Source organism: Suricata suricatta, chromosome 4 (assembly GCF_006229205.1).
Source record: "Suricata suricatta isolate VVHF042 chromosome 4, meerkat_22Aug2017_6uvM2_HiC, whole genome shotgun sequence".
In the NCBI taxonomy this organism is placed as follows: domain Eukaryota; kingdom Metazoa; phylum Chordata; class Mammalia; order Carnivora; family Herpestidae; genus Suricata; species Suricata suricatta.
The window spans coordinates 157174840-157193771 of record NC_043703.1 but is presented as its reverse complement, the minus strand read 5'-3'; the positions used below and the strand labels follow the sequence as shown (position 1 = coordinate 157193771).

Here is an 18932-nt window from a genome sequence, read left to right as displayed (position 1 = left end):
CTTCTTTAAAAAAATTTGTTTTGCTGCTTATTCGTTTTTGAGAGGGGTTGGGGGGAGAGGGGCAGAGAGAGCGAGGGCGACACGGAATCCAAAGCAGGCTCCGGGTCCGAGCTGTCAGCACAGAGCCCAATGCGGGGCTCGAACTCGCATACAGTGAGTCAGAGCCGCAACCGACTGAGCCCCCAGGCGCCCCTCCTCTAGCTCTCCCAGGACGAAGGACGGGCCCAGGCCTTGGAGGTGGAAGGCCCGCAGGGGCGTGGCCTCAGCTGCTCTGAGCAAATCGCGTGACTTCTCGGAGCCGCGATTTCTGTATCTTTAAACTGGGGGCTGGAACACTCCCCCACGGGTGATCGGGTAAGAGCCTCACAGGGCTGATCCCGTCCCAGTGCCTGGCACCCGTGGGCGCTGGCTCTGTGCCTTCAGGCCTCCCCACCCCTCAGGACCCTCTGTGGCTCCCCCCCCCCCCCGCCCCCCCAGGGCACGTGAGAGAGTCTGGATGCAGGTGTTGTGGGTGGTGAAGCAGGTGCATGGGGGGCGGGGGGAGGCTGCTCACCGCAGCGTAGATTTTGCAGGAGAAGCCGCTGGACTGTCGGGTGATGTTAACTGTCCCTGTCTCCGTTGGTAACTAAGGACGGGACAGACACAGGAGGGGCAGAATGTGCCCTCATCCCCGAATACCCTGGGAAGGGCCCTGTCCAAATAAATCTCAGCCGTTTGTCTCTATTTCCAGATGCCTTGGGACATCTATTTTTTTAAGTTTTTAAGAAAGCTTTTATGAATTTATTTTGAGAGAGAGAGCAAGTGTGAGCAGTGGAGGTGCAGAAAGAGAGAGAGAGAATCCCACGCAGGATCTGCACTGTCGGTGCAAAGTCTGATGGTGGGGCTTGAACTCACGATCCGTTAAATCGTGGCCTGAGCTGAAATCAAGTGTTGGACGCTTAACTGACTGAGCCACCCTGGCACCCCGGACACTTATTTTTTGAATGGGAAATCTACTTAAAAGCTCTAAGATACAAAAATATTACAAAGGCTATGGAATGAAAGCCATAAAAATCAGTGCCTTGTGTCCCATCCCCAGAGATGGCCAGTGTTACCAAGCTCTTGCTCCCTATTAGTGACATTTGTCTTTTCCTCAGACTTGTCAAGAACCCAGGGTGGGGGGCCTGGGTGGCTCAGTCGGTTAAGTGTCCGATTTCAGCTTGGGTCATGATCTTGCAGTTTGTGGGTTCAAGCCCCGCGTCAGGCTCTGTGCTGACAGCTAGCTTAGAGCCTGGAGCCTGCTTCGGATTCTGTGTCTCCTTCTCTTTCTGACCCTTCCCTCCTCATGCTGTCTCTCTCTCTCTCAAGAATAAATAGCATTAAAAAAATCATTAAAAAAAAAAAAGAACCCAGGCTGTAAAGAATATCAAATTACTCCCAGTTTCCTATGGATTTATCTTGTATACACTTTAACTGACCCTGACCTGCCTACACTTGATCCTGGTGAGTTTCACATGTTCATCAATGGGTCGTACACAGTGACACTATGGTCATAAAAATAATGAACGTGAGGCGAGTGTCCCGAATAACGATAGTCCCAATCTTGTCTCTTCGAACTGATTGTAAAGTCAGCCACGTCCAGGGGTGAGGTTTGTTCCTGACCTCGCCTGGAATACTGTCCTCCTCGGCCCGCATGGAGCCGGGGTCTGGGGAGGCCCCTCGGCCGCGTGCGTGAGCCACGTCCGTTCCTCCTAGGGTTCTGCCAGGCGGGGAAGGACCTGCGTCTTGTCTCCATCTCCAGTGAGCCCATCGACGTCCCCACCGGCTTCCTCCTCGTGGGGGCCAAGTCCCCCAGCCTGCCGGACCACCTGCTGGTATGTGCCGTGGATCGAAGGTTCCTGCCGGACGATAATGGGCACAACGCTCTTCTCGGTGAGTCCTTTCTTTGCCCTTCCCGGCGGCCCCGTGTGCGTGTGGGACAGGGACAAGGGAGGCCTCTGGGGATCGGGACAGGCCACCTTTGGGGGCGCTTCGTCAGCAGGTCCTACCCCCACCCCCACTCTGGCCTATTTCCGCGTGAAATGGAATGGAAATGAGATTTATTCTGGGATGTGCTGGCTTCCTCTAGAAAGCCCATCACTTTAGTACTAACGTTTTTGTGCGTATGTTTGTCACACCTTTTCTGAGTGCCTGCCTGTGTCAAGAATAGGATACGAATCTTGTGCTAGATGCTTTCAGAAGCCGTCAGACCTGAGGCGGCGGGAGAACAGGGCTGAGTGTGCGTCCCTGCTTGTGGAACATTGATAACCTTCTCTGAAAAGTGAGGGACAGTTGTGACGCGTGCTCTGGCCCTGTCACCTGGCCCGGCGTCTCCCCTGGAGGAGAATCAGCCAGGCAGAAGGGCTGGTAATGATCTGGTCCAGACATAGCATCGGAAAGAGCTTTTGCTGTAGAACACTTAAATTTCATGCTCGATACCCCTCCCTCCCCCGCCCAGCTGAGTAGGTAAATGCACGTTCCTGCGTATTTGTGGAGCACATTTTATGTCTGAGGCATATGCAAGGGACCCGAGTAGGGAGAAGGGGAGAGCCAGGATTGACCCTGCAGAAGATAAAGAAATTGTTCTGGCCACGAGGAGACAGTGGCTGTGGGTAAATGCTGGACCAAGGCAGGTGGATGTGGGCCGGATGACAGACACAGTTCTGGGATAGGGACCAGAGAGAGAGAGAAAGAGAGAGAAGGTCCTGGCCAACTCTGTCTCTCTAGGTGGGCGGGGCTTGTTATAACTGGTTCTTGAAAACAAGAGTGATCCCGGGAGATTCACTCTACCAAAGGAGCTCCTGGAGTCCTTCCGTCTTGGATTAATTTGCTCGCCGAGGCCACTCAGGATGAAACGCGCCGGTGAGACTGTGCCAGTGACTTGGTCGGCGTTTGATCTGGTGGCCGCCGGAGCTTGGGCTGAATTCCAGCACTTTGTGACTGTAAAGGAATTGCGAGGGCAGTAAATCAAGGAGGTTCTGTGTCTTGAAATGTGGAGACAAGGATCTTTGAGTTCATTCGCCGCCAGCCCCTAACAGCCCTGGCCCCTCAGGTGGCGAGCGCAGAGGAAGTGGGGGCTTTGTTAATTGCTCGCCAAAAAGCCCTCAGCAGAGGGTGTTGAGGGCGGTCGGTAATCACCGATGCTTTCTTCTTTTCGAATAACTTTATGCTCTCAGCTTGCACACTTACCACTGTGTGGGTTTCCTGCCATTACCCCTGATGGCTGCACGGGACGAGGTGGCCCTGCAGCCCCCCGGGGGCCTGGGCTCCACACGTTTTAGTGACCTATAAAACGGAAGCTGTGGACTATCTTGGGGGAGCAATGGCTTTAGCTCCTAATTTATAACCCCCCCACCCTCTGATTTATAATGAAAGGAATCGTGTCTCAGAGGGATTTTGTCTGAGAAGCTGAAAGATTAAAATCTAGATGTGCGTTTCCATTTTTGGACAACGGGAATTCATCTAAATTGGCTGATCGCTGGGACAGAAGAAAACCTCCAGCTAGAGTGTCATTTTTTTTGGGGGGTGTGAGTGAGTCCTATGTTCGTCCAGTGTTTATGGAATGTGGACCGCGTGTTGAGGGGACCTTCAGTTCAGCACAGGGCCCCAGAGTCAAGTCCAACCCAGTCCTTCCCTGGGAGCTTGCCAGCTGGTGGGAGGGCTCGGCCGAACAGGGGCTCAGCTCTGGGATCTGAAGAAATAAAGCTTCTCACACATCTCTGTGCAGACACACAGCTGAGCGTTAAAGTGTGGGGGGTGCAGACGGGCGCCCCGAGCCCAGTGACGGGAGCGGCGTCTCCGGGTGTGGTGTGTGAGCTGGACCCTCAAAACCCAGTGGCATTTTACAAATCAGAGAACAACACCTAAATGTTAATGGAAGCCACTTTACTAAGCACTTACCGTGTCCCAGAAACTGTTCTAAATAGCTTAAAATAAGCCAGCAAGGTGGGTGCCTTCTTATCTAGCATTTATGTATCAGGCAGCAAAGGCACAGAGAGGTTAACTGACTCCTCAGGGTCGCCCAGCTAGTAAATGACAGGTCCTGAATTTGAACCCAGGTGCTCTGGCCTTGGTGTTCATACTCCAGGGAAGGGGTGCCCTCAGAAAGAGGGGGAGCCGTGTGTGTGAAGGAACATGTGCACTCGAATGAAGGAGCAGAGGCTGGGAGGGGGCTGCTTGGGCCCCCCCCCCACCTTGGGAAAGGCCGCCGTGCACCGGAAGTCGTTTTCCAAATAATAGTATGATGCATCTGCCTTGTGTCTCTGACAATTACCAACACACGGTCAATCTTGCTTCACTCATGACGCCCCCTTCTCGAACTTCTGACTTACTTGGAAGCAAATCCCAGATGTGTGGTTTCCTCTGTAAACATTTCAGTGCATATCTCTAAAAAATAAGCGCTTTTTGTTAGAATTCCCATGCCATCATCGTATCTACACAATTTAACAGTAATTCCATAATGTTATGCAATAGCCACTATGTTCAGAGTTTGTCTTACAGGTTTTTTTGTTTGTTTGTTTTTACAGTTGTTTTGTTTCAATCAAGATCCAAACAGGTTTGTCCCAAGGCATTTGGCTGACCTGTTGCTCATTCTGTCTTCGTGCATGGGTCCCTTTTTCCTGGTTGTCCTTTACAGTCTCTATTTTTGGAAATGTTCAAAGAAGGTGATTGCTGTGTTTGTAACTTGCACTGTAGAACCATCTCTTAGAGGCCACACGAATAACTGATTTCCGTCCTCTTCTTCCAAAGGGACAGTTAGGGGCAGGGGAGGTGCTGTGAGCCTCTTGCAGGATTCGGTGGGGGGGGGCCTGTTAATTATGTTGCAAGAATGCACCACCAGGCACCCTGGAGTTGGTCCCATCTTCCGGTGCCCATCGCCCCCACCCTGTTCTGTCTCGTCTAAAACCTGACATGGCTCTTACGGTTGCCTTTCGCTCGCGGCCTGGTGTGCACGCTGGCCCGTGTCCCTCTCCCCAGGCGCACGCGGGAGGATCGCAGGGGGAGGTGCCACTCAGAGTCCCCCGAAGGCCCACCTTCAGAGATGCGGGGTAGAAAGCAGATCCCCACGGGGCGCCTGGGTGGCTCAGTCAGTTGAGCATTCGACTCAACTCAAGTCATGATCTCACGGTTTGTGGGTTCGAGCCCCACGTCAGGCTCTGTGCTGACCGCTCAGAGCCTGGAGCCCCCTTCGGATTCTGTGTGTCCCTCTCTCTCTGCCCCTCCCCCGCTCATGATCTGTCTCTCTCTGTCTCTCAAAAATAAATAAATGTTAAAAAAAAAGAAAAAGAAAAAGAAAGCAGATCTCTTCCACACTTCAGTTGGAATATGGCCGAAACATGGAGGCCAGGGGCCAGGGACGGGTTTCCTCCTCACCTGCGGTTTGGCCATATTCACCTCCACCACCAGGGCCGGGGCAGACGTGACAGCGATCAAGCCCAAAGTGGAAAAGGAGGAAGGTGGTCGCCACCCGCAGATGAACCCCGTTTCACTTGTCCCCTCATCTCTCCATGCCCCGTGCTGGTGGGGCTTTGAGATGACTTCCACAGCTCGTGTTTCACAAGTGTGGACATAATGCTTGATTCTGGTTTTTTTCCACTGAATTTGCTGCAATACCCAAAGACGATGCTATTTTTCTCCTGAGTTACCATACATTTTCAGAAAACAGGAGGGCAGGTGCCCATGTGGTGACCCCGTCCTTGAAAGGAGCATGGAGCCCCCCTCAAGGTCTGAGCTCGTCTTCAAGGCCCAACTGAAGGCTTGCCTTGGAGGTCTTCTCATGGAAGGGAGAGCACGTGCACCCCCCCACCCCCGCCCCCCCTCGGCCACAGCCGGAAAATTGCTAGTGTCGCCCCCATGTGGTCAAGAGAGACTCACTTTTTAAAATTTTTTCTTAAAAAAATTTTTTTTTAATGTTTTTATTTATTTTTGAGAGACAGAGAGAGACAGTGTGAGCAGGGGAGGGTCAGAGAGAAAAGGAGTCACAGGATCTGAAGCAGGCTCCAGGCTCTGAGCGGTCAACACAGAGCCTGACGCAGGGCTCAAACCCACGAACCGTGAGATCATGACCTGAGCCGAAGTCGGACGCTTAACCTCCTGAGCTGCCTGGACGCCCCAAGAAAGACTCACTTTTATGGGATAGCCCCTGTGTGGTAGGCCCCTCGAAGGAGCCGTGTCTTCGCACTCGGGATATTTGGGCCGGAGAGTTTGAGGATTCAGGACCGCTTTCTAGGCCTGCCTTCGGTCGAGATCATCCTCCTGGTCCTAGTCCTGGTCCTGATTATCTCCCTGGTCCTGAGGCACATTTCCAAAGACAACGGCTCATTTTATTCTTCCTTGTGAAACTTTTTAGTGCCTGCAGACACTTCTGGGAACATTAGAATTGCCTCATGTTCATCTGGGGTGACTTACAGCATTGCCCCTGTCTCCTGGGACCCAGCGGGCAGCTGTCCCGCGGTCCCGGGTCACCTCTTAGAAGAACAGCCTGTTCTCGCTGACAGCTGTCTCCCCAAAAACCAGGCCGACCCCGGGCTTCCGCATTCTGAACCACCAGGAGGCCCGTGCGTCCATCCCTGCTTCCGAGGTGGAGCGCTGGTCCCGCTGCCCACGTCCGTCACAGAGCCAAGGCCCGTGGTCCATGTCGCTGCTCCTGGATGGGCAGTGCCGGCCCTGGCCAAGTGCTCTTAGCATCCCTTGGTCTTGCAGTAGCTCTGTTTCTCATTCGTCCGTCTTTCCAACACTTGGGGGCTAGAATCCCTTCTGGAGAGCTTGGATGGTTTCTCGGGGCCTTATTTTTTTTTCTATTTTATTATTTCATTTAAAAAATTTTAAAAATTTACATCCAAGTTAGTTAGCACACAGTACAGTAATGATTTCAGGAGTAGAATCCAGTGATTCATCCCTGCATATAATACCCAGTGCCCATCCCAGCAGGTGCCCTCCTTAATGCCCCTTGTCCTTTTATACCATCCCCTACCTCCACCCCTACATTCTCTATATTTATAGTTCTCTATATTCTCTGTCTGTTTTTTGTTTTCTTTTTGCTTCCCCTCCCTTATGTTCATCTGTTTTGTGTCTTGAATTGCACATACGAGTGAAGTCAGATGATCTTTGTCTTTCTCTGACTAATCTCACTCAGCATGAGACTTTCCAGTCCATCCACTCTTCTGAAATGGCGGTTGAGCTGTGTTTATCTGAAGAGATCCTGGTTGGAGACAGAGGAACAAATAAAAACATTCAATTATTATTTCAAAGGGTATGCAGAAATCCTGGTAGGTTCACGTTGATAGTTAGCCCGTTTCCTCTCTCCTGCCTTCCCTTCTGATCGTTATGTGCCGGACGCTGGTCTGTGCACACACACTTAACCTGCACAGACGCAATGCACACCTACACGCGGTCACTGCATGGTGCTGGTCCTCTGGAGCGTGGGGATAGTTATGGGGAAAAAGATGCGAATTTCAATAACTAAACACTAAAAAAGAGCCCACAGTGGTTCTCTGGGCAATATAAAGCACTGTAGAGGTTTGAGAACGGTGAGCTTCAGCCCTTTGGGTCTCTGGAGAAGTGGACGTTTGAGCTGGGCTTTGGGTGGCAGGGACACATGCAACATGTGGGTGGGGCTTCAGGGAGGAAGAGAGTGAGTCTGGAGGCCCGAGGGTGGTGGTTGTGGGCAGGCGGGTCCAGTTGGGGGTTGGGCATAGCGGAGCCAGGAACCGGGGAGCGAAAGCTGGCAGTGGGGGTTGGGTAGCATCTGGGGTGGCCTTGAATGCCGTGCTTGTGAGTGTATGCTCCATTCTCGTGCTGGACCGGGGTGCCATGCTGTCTACATCCACTTGGGACTATTATGTGACCTCTCTGGTTCTCAGCCCTCCCCACCGAAGGATTTGCGTCCCCATTGGCTGGGAGTTGTGTCCGCTCAGCTGGGTGACCTGTCTGGAGGACAATAAATGGCAAGCACATGGCTGGCTCTCTGTGCATGTTCGTTCCTTTCCCATCCCTTTACAAACAAGGAAATACTGAGCACCGTGCTGGCACTTCTTTGGTTCTTTATCTGGTTGCCGTGGTGCAGAGAGAATAGGATTCTGGAAGCTTAAACCAACCTGTCCCTGTCGTGTGGCCAGACCAAGGCATCTGTCCTTATTTCTAAGGCCTCTTAAGGAATATCAAATTTGTTTAAAATAGATCAGAAAACCCAGTGAGTGTCTGTACTGTAGGCGCCTTCTTTCTCCACAGAGACGTTTTGAACCTTCACATGTTGTTTTGAGCATCAGTCTGAGGCCTCAGGAATACCCTGTTTGAAAGCAGGGCTTACATGCTTAGCCCTCATGGGCTAAGTGAAAGTGACCTTCGGAAACTTGTCAGCCAGACAGTATGATAAAATAGATCAGTCTTTGCTTCAGGGTCTTCCCCTTCCAAAGGACCTTGAACCGTAGAAGCCAGATGCACCAGTGGGCGAAGCAAGGTCTTCAGGGAGGGCTTCAGGAGCTGGTGGATGTAGCCCAGAACAGCTCTCAAATGCAAAAGGCCGGTCCTCACAGTTCACCAATGTTGACCAGCAGGAGTACTGAGGATAGCTTGAGTGGACTTTATCGTTTGCGAAGGTCTTTTTGTGCCCATTTGCTGGATTTTAACTGTCCATAGGAGGTCGTTTTGTCATTGGGCGACCTTTCTGGAGCCTCACTGCTGGTGGAAACCTCCGTCTGTTCCCAGAAAGGCTCATTCCGGCCTCAGTAGCAGGATGCTACCGTTGTGACTCATGTCCCAGGTCTCCATTCCACTGGCTGCCGGACTGTTCTGGCCCTGCCCTGTGGGGCTCTCCCTGATTCCACAGCAACTCATGGGATCCGGGTGGAATTTGGGACTCCTGGGAGGTCCTCAGCACATCTAGTGTCAGTGGTCTGATGGCCTAGAGATTCTGTGCCAGCCCAGCACAGAAGGACCGCTGCAGGCACTTAATCAGTGCAGATGTTTGAATGGGACAGTCTCATCCTGTCCTGTTTGCTGTGTGTATAGGCTTTAAAATCTGCCCCACCCCTACCCCCGGGCAGGTTCAGTCTTCCAAGCTTGCAGGGTGTCTCCATGACTAAGTCTTCTGGGTCCTTCTTCTGTTCCCGTCAAGGTCATCTTGACCCTTGGACCAACATAAGGTGCTAGGGACCTTTGCCCCGTGGAATTTTCGGGTTCTTGGCACAGGATGGGAGTATTTGGAGTTTCCACAAAGTCTGCATCGTTGGGCGAGTATGTTGGAGGTGAGCTGGAGACCTTTGTGGTGGTTTTCCTCCCCCAGGTTTCTCTGGGAACTGCGTTGGCTGTGGAAAGAAAGGCTTCTGCTACTTCACAGAATTCTCTAATCACATAAATCTCAAGCTGACCACGCAGCCCAAGAAGCAGAAGCACTTGAAGTATTACCTGGTCCGCAACGCCCAAGGGGCTCTAACCAAGGGACCACTCATTTGTTGGAAAGGCTCAGGTGAGCAGTTCAGCTTTGACTGGGGTTGGGGGGGGCACACGGGGGTCCTCCAAGCGGGCCCAGGTGCCTGTCAGCCTGACTTTGAGGAGCCACCAGTCCCCATGGGCACGATGGCCTGCAAAAGGTCAGCCCCATGAAATCAAAGTGCCACTTTGCATTATGGGTAAATGTTTACAGTGCCAGCCTAATTGTGTGGGACATTTCAAAGTTTGCAGGGGGCCACAACCTGCTGCCTTCTTGTGGCAAGTGTTTGGGGCATAGATTCTCCACCAGGGGTGATTCTGTCCCCCGTTGGACATTTGGCAATGCTCAGAGACATTTCTGATCATCATGACTGGAGAGCGCTACTGCCATCTGGTGGGTGGAGGCCAGGGATGCTGCTAAACATTCAGCAGCACACAGAACATCCCTCCCCCTCCCTCCCCCCCCCACCCCCCACCCCCACAACCTGCAGAGACAGATCAAGCCTAAAAGATCAGTGGTGCCAAGGCTGAGAAACCCTGATTTAGAGAAATAATGGCTTGAATAATGCCCCTCCTCTCTCCACTCCAAACCCTGTGAAGGCCGGCTTCATAGAAGTTACTGGACTTCCCTCCTCCCTCTTGTCTCCCTTATCACCTTTGGCTAAGTCACCTAAGGAGAGAAGAGGGCAGGGGGTGGGGCTGGGGGGATGGATAGATTTTCAGAGGCCCAGCCTTGCATGGTCCCTGAGAGGCCCCCACTCAGCCCGTTGTGCAGGGACACGTCCTTGGAGGGGTCTCAGTGAGAACCTTTTGTCCCTCACTTGTCTGCGTTGGTTCATTTCTAGTCCCCTGGCCTCTCCCAGCCAGCTTCTGTGAACAGAAGGAAGGGACTTCAGGAAGGGCTGGCTCTGGGCATTCTTCCCCCTCCCCCACCCCTTTCCTTACTTCACTCAATAAACACGTCTTGAGCTCCCGCTACCAGGAAGTGGTACTTCCGCTGTGGGATCCGAAGAGGATCTTTGATCATGTGCCGTGACCAAGCACCTCACAGGCTGGATGCAGCTCCCGGGAGTGAATCCTCCCAACAGAGGGTGACTTGCGGGGCAGGACGGGGCGGGTATTGGCCATCCCTCTGCCTCTGACTAATAATCTGTTCCTTCCTTGGGCCGGAAGAGCAGCGATGGGGTGACTCATTTGTGTCATCCATTTTTTCTTTTCATCCCAAACGCTTAGGATCGCTCCCACTCCTGACAATCAGAGCTACCCCTCCGATGGATCACCCCGCCCTTGGCACAGAGCCGGGGGGCGCTTGTACCCCTCCTCCCCCAGCTCCGCCGGGGCAGAGCTGGCCTGGTGCCTTCACCATTCCGGTTACCCAGGGGCCTGGCTCTGTTGCGGGACAGCCTCCAGTCCAAGGGGGGCGGGGAGTGGGTTTTCACGCGCGCATCTCCCCCCTCAGAGTTCAGAAGCCGGCAGACCTCCGCCAGCGCCTGTTCCAGCTCCCTCTTCCCGCTGGCCGAGAGCGCCGGGCCGCTGGCCACCTTCTCCGGCGAGGTGCCTGGAGCCGCCCCAAGCATCCCCCTGGGAGCTCAGCAGGCAGGTGAGGCGACGGAGAAGCACGAGGTGCTAAACCCACAGGCCTGGCGGCTTGAGGATGCAGCCAGGTGATCTTCTTTTTCCTTTTCATAAAGTTGTTTATGTGAGAGAGAAAGAGAGAGAGGGAGACGGAGAATCCCCAGCAGGCTCCGTGCTGTCAGCACAGAGCCCGATGTGGGGCTCCATCTCACGAACTGTGAGATCATGACCTGAGCCGAGATCAAAAGTTGGATGAGTTAGCAGCTGAGCCACCTGGGCATCCCTGTTGCCAAACATTCGTCAAGATAAATAAGAGGCGTGCTCCCTACATGGTCTTTGTCTACAAAGCCTTTACATTTTATCGTGGATTTGTAGCAGTTTCTGGCACAGAATGCTACGTTAGGTTTAAAAAATTTTTTTTAATTTATTTTGGAGAAGGAGGAGAGGAGCAGAGAGAGGGAGGGTACAGAGGATCCCAAACAAGCTCCGTGCTGACCGCAGAGAGCCCCATGCCGGGCTTGAACTCATGAACCATGAGATCATGACCTGAGTCTAAGTCAGACGCTTAACTCACTGAGCCATCCAGGCTCCCCTCAGTGCTGTGTTTTTAATTTGGAAAGATGTCCTCCGTTCCCGTCTGCTGCGTAATATGATCCCCGATTAATGGTGTGGTGAGTGGGGGTCCCCAGCACCCCCCGTTTGCAGTGTAGAGCTTGCTCTAGAGCGAGGCCAACTCAGTGCTGGAACTGAGTTCCTGGAAGGGGCGGGGGGGACGAGCGAGCTCCACTTACCGTGTGCTCAGCACCCCGCCACGCTGGCCTTCGCCTCCCTGAGGCCTGACAAGCCTCCGCAAGGAGGCCTGAGTGTCCCCATGGTTTTTCTGGGGAGATCGAGGCTCAGCTGTGTGCCTGGGGTCCCCCGGGCAGTTGCAGGGGAAATCCGGATTGGACAGCAGGGATTTCTGGTTTGTGCACTTGGCACTTTGCCGTTCTGAATGGACCTTTGAGCACAATCACTCGTGCCATGCGCAGCCTTCTCCAGGGCTCAGAAAGGTCTCCGGTCCAGAAAGGTCTGCGGAGGGGCCTTTGAGAGGGGAGTCCGTGCCCTTGCCCCCTCGAAGAGGCCGCACCAGGGTTGGGAACTGTGCCCTTCCACTGTGCCTCCCTTTCTGCCTGCCGTTTGCTCTTGTCCTCACTGTGCCCGGGCCCCCTGCCACCTCTGCTACCATGGCAACCGGGGAGCCCACGGCTTTTGCCATCGGAATACCCAGGTGTAAGTCCCAGCACTGGTCCATTCTGGCCTCTGCCATTCGGGGCAACTCATTTCAACTCTGAATCCCTGTTTCCTCCTCTGTAAAGTTGGAGAACACCTTTTCTGGTTTGTGGGTGAGTGTAAGAATTAAACACGGCCCAGAGAGCAAATACCCAGTGCTCACTACTGCCAGGCACTGTTCTGCACGTTTCTGTGAAATCCTGTCTTTGTCACGGTGGCCCAGTTACTGTCCCCTTTTGTAGGGGAGAAGGTTGAAGCATAGGGAGCTCAAGAATGTTAAGTTAGGTCACTGGGCTCGGAGAAGCAGAGCAGGGGTTCGAACCCAGGGCAGGGGGCTTCTGAACTATGCCCTTAACCCTGTCACTATGGCACAGCACCCACAGGAAAGGTTTTGTGCTGCCCCCGCCCCTGGAGTGCCTTCCAGACTGTTCTGGCTGATGTGAGCACGTAAGCAGTGCAGTGAGCCTCACAGGAGCAGGACCCATGATTTCCCCCGGCATCATCCTCAGACCTGGGGCGCCCGGGCCCCGTGCACAGCCCGGACCCAGGTGACGGCACGCCCGACAGCTCTCCTGAGCTTGTTTGGTACAAACCGGAGCCAGGAGGGTGAGGGTGTGGCAGAAGGGAGGCCCGTCAGCCTCGGGTGTGCTCCTGGGATGCAGAGACCCCGCTGGCGACCCCTGTCCCCTCCCTGGTCCCTCTTGCACCCAGGCCGTGCTCACTGGAGCAGGAGCGCATGTGTATGTGTGTGCGCATGTGTGTGCGCATGTGTGTGTGCGCGTGTGTGTGCATGTACGGGTGTGCGTTCTCAGCGGGCATCGCTGCTTGTCGGCAAAAAGCTAGTTTGTAGAAGTGCAAGAGAAGTACTTTCCTACTAGCAGGGCCCCTGTGAACTGATTCTGTGCCCCCCCTCCCCATTCTCTCTCTCTGCCAGGACCAGCCTCAGGACCAGCCTCTGAGCACCCCCCACTCACTGCAGCTGTGGGGCCAGCTGTTTTCAATGGCAAAGATTCCCCGAAGCACCAGCAGCTGGTGAAGAACGACCTGTCGGCCATGCCGCGGCCCTTGGCATTGGGTAGTGCTGCCCATCCCCAGGGTCTTTCTGTTTCTCTCGGCCAGGCTTTGGTGGGGGTCGTGGGGGCCACAGAGCCTCACGGAGTGGGTGTGGCGTGGAGAGAGGGTCAGGCCAGGCCAGCAGGTCCCTCCCGAGTCTGCGGGGCTGTGCCCAGGCCCAGGTGCTGGGTGGGGCCGCGGCATCGGTGGACTTGGGTGATGGGTGCGTGGCCTGAAGCGGTGGGAGCCCGTTGGGAGGTGTGTGACCAGTCCTCTTGGGAGCTGCACATCGGGAGGGCTGTGGCATCCTGGAGAAACAGGGGGCAATGTGGCGTCCTGGGAACAACGGGCTCCAAAACGAGATGAATATGAATTTGGAACTCAACTCTGTCTCTTACTGGTCACGGGGCTCTTGGACAAGCCTTCTGGCTACATTGTTCCATCATCGGGAGATAGGAATTCTGCTCTCAGGGCCGCTGAGAGGGTCAGGTGAGGTGCTGCTTGGAAATCCAGGGCACATCTGGCAGCTCCCTACGAGACAGCACTGTGCCACCCTGCTCATCATCACTGAGCTGGTCTTTTCAGGGAGGGCTTCCTGGAGAAGGTGACAATTGAGCTGCAACTTAGAGCTGGGGAGCCTGAGAGGTGGTGAGGGAGGAAGCACAGAAGAGGACGACGAGGCGGACGGAGGGGTTAGCAGACCTGCTAGAGTAGAGCCCACGGAGTCTGGCTCCGAGCTCAGTGTTCGCCCCTCCCTGCTTCCTGGAGCCGTTGAGTCAGCCCAGCTTACCTCCCTCCCCCTCCTCGGTGCACACAGCTGAGTGGATTTGGCATCCAAGACTCCCCAGCTGGAGGAGCCCACAGTAACTTCCGTTTGGTAGAGGAGGAAAGTGAGGCTCAGAGAGGCAGCCCAGGCGTGGGCTCCAGGCCCCGCTGCTTCTGCTACGTGGCCGGCAGAGGACTTTCCTGGGGGACATCTTCCTTCCCTGGGGGAGGGACCAGTGTCTTTGCCCAACCGGACCTGAGACTCCTTAGTCATCACCAGCGTGGAATCTGAGGTCAAGCCTCTGCCCCTCCTCCGGCCGCTCCGGGCCATGACCGTTATTTCTGGGCACAAGGTGCTGAATTTAGGGTGGTCATGTGGCCAAGGGCTGGGCCTCGGGGATGGTGATGGCAGCCCTGCCCTGTGGCCCTTGCCCGGCCTGCGTGGAGGCCTGTGTCCTTTGCCCAAGCAGCGGGACATGGCGACCCCCCTCTGCAGGCAGTGAGGAGCAGTGTGGGAGGTAGAATGCCCCTAGTCCCCCAGCAGCACCCCAGCCCTTCTGGAATCTGGCTCCAACCAACCTGAGGAACCTCATTCATTCCCCACTACTTGAGACCGTCACGCTCCGGGAGCACCCTCCCCTTCCTATCCCTGTGCCCTGGTCAGACATGGTGTCCTGACTGCCGCTAAACCTGCTTTCGGGGCTTAGCTCAGCTGTCCCCTCCTCCTGCAGCAGGGCGCCCTCCCTGGAGTCCGTGCCACGGCCATCGGTGGCCGGCAGGTACTGAAGGTCCAGAGAGCAGGGCCAGTGTCCTCCCCGCCTTGGGGCACCGGCACCCGCAGGGACACCTTCACGGACCGAATGCAGTCGTTCTGACAGCAGAGCGGAAATGTCAGAGGTCCTGTGCCTTCCCGCCCGCTCTGGGGCGAGAGGAAGTCAAGTTCAAGCAACCTCTCCTGAAACTACAAGAGGAGGTGACATGGGCTGTTGCTCAGTGGTCCTGAGTGGAAAAGTCCTCCCCCTCATGTGGGGGTGTTAGCAAGTGGTCCCACCCAGGGGGTCCGGGTGCTGCGTCTCTGGAGTGAGGAGACTGCCCAGTAAAACATCACCCACCTGAGATGTCAAGTGGTGCCCCGACACCGACACCAGGAGACACCGCGAGGACCGGTCCCCCGCGGTCACTCTGGGGGAGTCATAAGCTGAGTCCACCAGAGCAGGGTAGGGCTGTGTCCTGAAGGGGGAGATGGCTACAGACCTCCGTCCTTGGTATCAAGGCCCCGCCCTTGAACGGTAGCTGAAGGTCGCCTTTAGAGGCGTCTCTGTTTTCAGTTTTGATCAGCCTGAGGAGGAGGTAGGTATAATTTTACCACTTTTAAGATACCCTGGAGCAAAAAACTGCAGGGCACTTTAACGCGTAACAGGGCCACCTGTGAATGGTGGCATTCTTTCCTTGTTTCCAGAAATCTCGTTTGGTCGGTCAAGGCCGGCCTGGGAGCGGACGGTTTTCACAAGCTCCTGCTCCCTCTTAGGCCGGATTTATAGAAACCTTGTGCTCAGCTGTGCGTTTCAACCCTGGTTGTGAGTTAGAGTCACCAGGGAGCTGGGAGTCAAGGGGCCTGGGTCCCTCCCCTCCCCCGCCCCACATGCTCGGTGCTGCTTTCCGGGGCATGGGGCTTTGTCCCGGCACAGAGAATTTTACAGGTTTCCCGGGTGAGTTTAATGTGCAGCCACAGCTGAATGTAGGGGAGATTCTGAGTCGGATTGGTCAAAAATAATACAGTAACCAACTCTCGACGTTTTGAATAACCCAGGAACAGAGCATGAGTTGCGCACAGGCTGCTCTCGAAATGGGCAGGGATGACTCATCAACGGCAGCAGGCACAGCTTCTGGGCCCGATGGTGTGAAGTTCGAGGACAAGGCTGGGGTGGGGGAGGAGCACGGGTGGGGCGGTACTGCCCCCTGGCGGTGAACCTGCGGCGGTGGACTGGAGGTGACGGTGGCCTGCCTGCAGAAGCACTTCGTCATTCAGGGGCTGGTTTGGGAGCAGGGGGAGGAGGATGTGATCTTGGGGGCTACCGTCCGGCAGCCCCAACTCTGGGCTTTAGCTGCATTCTCTTCAGTCTTCATCAAACTGCCTTTCACGGCAGGGTCTGCGATCCCATTTTATTTTATTTATTTTTTTCATCTTTATTTTTGAGAGAGTCAGAGCAGTAGAGAAAGAGAGGGAGACAGAATCCAAAGCAGTCTCCAGGCTCTGAGCTGTCAGCACAGAGCCCGATGCGGGGCTTGAACCCATGAACCAGGAGATCATGACCTGAGCTGAAGCCGGACACCCAACCGACTGAGCCATCCGGGTGCCCCTATGAGCCCATTTTAAAGATGACGGTGTACAGAGGCTCAGAGATCAGGCTCCGGCTCTTGCACGGCTTGGACTGAAATGGATGGGATATTTCACGGCCAGATGCTTCCCTAAACAGCTAGTGACCGTTGTAAAGCTCTGATTTTGTAAAAAATAACAAATACGTGTTCTCCAGAGCAGGGGAATGTATAGAAGCTCATCCTTAGTGAAAGCCTAATCTGTACTCTGAATGTTCTCTAGGTATCTTGTCAAACTCTGGACCCCCTAAAAAACGCCACAAAGGGTGGTCCCCAGAATCTCCATCAGCTACAGACGGCGGCTACACGCAGGGTGGTGGGAACAGAGCTAAGTATGGTAAGTGTCAGCCGCCTTGCCCCAAATCTGAGACTGGGGTACCCATGGTGGTGCCACTGGTGGGGTGGGTTGTGTGTGCACGTGCGTGTGCTTTCATGTGAATCAGTGAGGGTGCTCTGGGGGAGGGGCAGGCTTGGGTGTGACTGGAGGGTCTCTTTCTTCCATGTTGTGGCTGCTCAACAAAGCCCAGGGCTCCTGTATGAGCTCATTCCAGACCCTAAAGGGATTTGAAAGGGGCTTGCCTGTCACGTGGCAGGGAGATTGACAAGGAGAAGGCTGGGCTGTTTGGTGGGGAAGACTAGATCAAGCGACTTTAAAGATGCTTTAAAGACCTCAGGAATCTGTGATTCCCAGACTTGGTGCTCCCACAGGTGGGGGTGAGGGGCAGGTCGTAGCAGATTCGTAGGCCGCCCTGGTGTCAGCTCTGCTGGAGGTGGGCAGCTTGTTTGGTGTGTCTTCTAACACTCTTGGGCTGTCCCTAGAGAGCATGGGCATGTCCTGCACGCCCCAGGCCGGCTCGGTGGGCCCGGCTTCCGTCACCTTTCCCGTTGTGGCCTCCGGAGAACCAGTGTCTGTTCCTGACAACTTGTTGAAAATATGCAAGGCCAAGCCGGTGATATTTAAAGGCAAGTGCCGTGGTGGGACAGGTGGTGGGGGTTGGGGAGCCTGGAGGGATGGACACAGGACAGGCAACAGGCTGACTCCGAGGGCGTCCCCCTGAGAAAACTCTCAGGCCCTGGCCAGGGCAAGGGAGGCACTAAGCAGACCAGTCCCTGGTGTCGCCCCTGATCAGGTGCCAAGAATTCTAGAGCTTTTCACCGTTTTCCATGGCAAGCCCGAGGGGAGCGATTCTGTTCCCTGATGTGCATCTGTTCACTCGCTCGGTCACTCACTCATTCACTCGTTCATTCATCTGCTTGCTCACTCATTCACTCACTCACTCATCCATTCATTCCACCTCCCTGAGCTGCTACCATAGTAACAGGCCCAGTACAAAGCACCAGGGATTGGAGACAGACAGTTGGGCCCTCGCTCTGAGGCCCCCTGGTCTGGTGGCTTGTCCTGTGTCTTCCTGTGCTGCTAGTACATCCTGACTGTGAAATCTGGCTTCGGGCACAGGTGGCCGTGGCCAGCATGTGGAAACATGAGACTAGATTTGCTGTTTTGTGACCGCAGGTGACCAGGTGCAGCATGGAGACAGAGGTTTGCTTACCTAAAGAAGGCCCTTTGTGGGGAGGCAGGAGGGGCTGAAATGTGGCGGTTTGGCGGGACTTGGGTGATGATGATGGTGCACACCAGTGTGGTGTGCAGGCTGCTGCTAACACATACACATGCACATCCGGATCCTTCTTAACGAAGTTAATGCTCTTGTCTGGCATTATGTTTGTAGGAATAGAGGAGAGAGGGTGGTAGGAAGGTGGGAGAGGTATCTTCCTGGCAATGAAGAAATAGAGAGGCACTCCTTTCTTCTTCCTAAAAAGAAATGGACAGGGTATTTAGGAAGAGGGGTGCAGATCTGGGTTTTGAACTGGGCATGAGGCACGGCCAGTGACCCAATGGACCCTCTTGGCTAATTGAGATGAAGGTCAGTGTGTAACCGTGTTACATGTATTCTGTGCACGGTCATTACGCGTCTGTGAGGTGTGGGAACACAGGGGAGGGAAAGCAGTAGGGCGGTACCGAGGCCGGCATCCGCACCTCCCCGCGCCAGCAGCCTCCGGGAAGCCGGGCGAGGGTCCCGTAGACCCGCCTCTCACGACCTCAGACATAGACTGTCCTCCTTAGTCCTCAAGTTCACTGCACTTTCTAGCGCAGATGCTCTGTTCCAGTCACGCACTCCCTGGAACACGCCTGCTGTCCTGGTCCTTCCTGCCCCCTGCCCACCTCACGCCCAGACCCCACCTGTGCTTTAAGACCCAACCCCCCGGGCCTTCTCCATGAGCTGCCCCGGTTTCTTCCGCCGGGGCCCAGCGCAGTTTACTGTGATGTTCGGAAGCAGTGGCACCTCACCTGTGGTCCTTGGTCCAGCAGGTCCGGCATCGTCCAGGACCCGTTTGAGGTGAATTCCCAGGCCCATCCTGGACTCGGACTCAGAATCAGGCCCCAT

At 54.9% G+C, this 18932-nt stretch overlaps 1 protein-coding gene across 1 annotated transcript in view; it reads left to right on the top strand.

The window, feature by feature from the left end:
- GREB1 (growth regulating estrogen receptor binding 1) overlaps positions 1 to 18932 on the top strand; it is a 73724-nt gene that overhangs the window by 6776 nt on the left and 48016 nt on the right. The window contains exons 3-8 of the mRNA XM_029936363.1: positions 1735 to 1911; positions 9302 to 9484; positions 10907 to 11047; positions 13241 to 13369; positions 16712 to 16825; positions 17308 to 17451. Coding sequence (XP_029792223.1) covers positions 1735 to 1911; positions 9302 to 9484; positions 10907 to 11047; positions 13241 to 13369; positions 16712 to 16825; positions 17308 to 17451 — 888 coding nt within the window. The remainder of the gene's footprint in view (positions 1 to 1734; positions 1912 to 9301; positions 9485 to 10906; positions 11048 to 13240; positions 13370 to 16711; positions 16826 to 17307; positions 17452 to 18932) is intronic.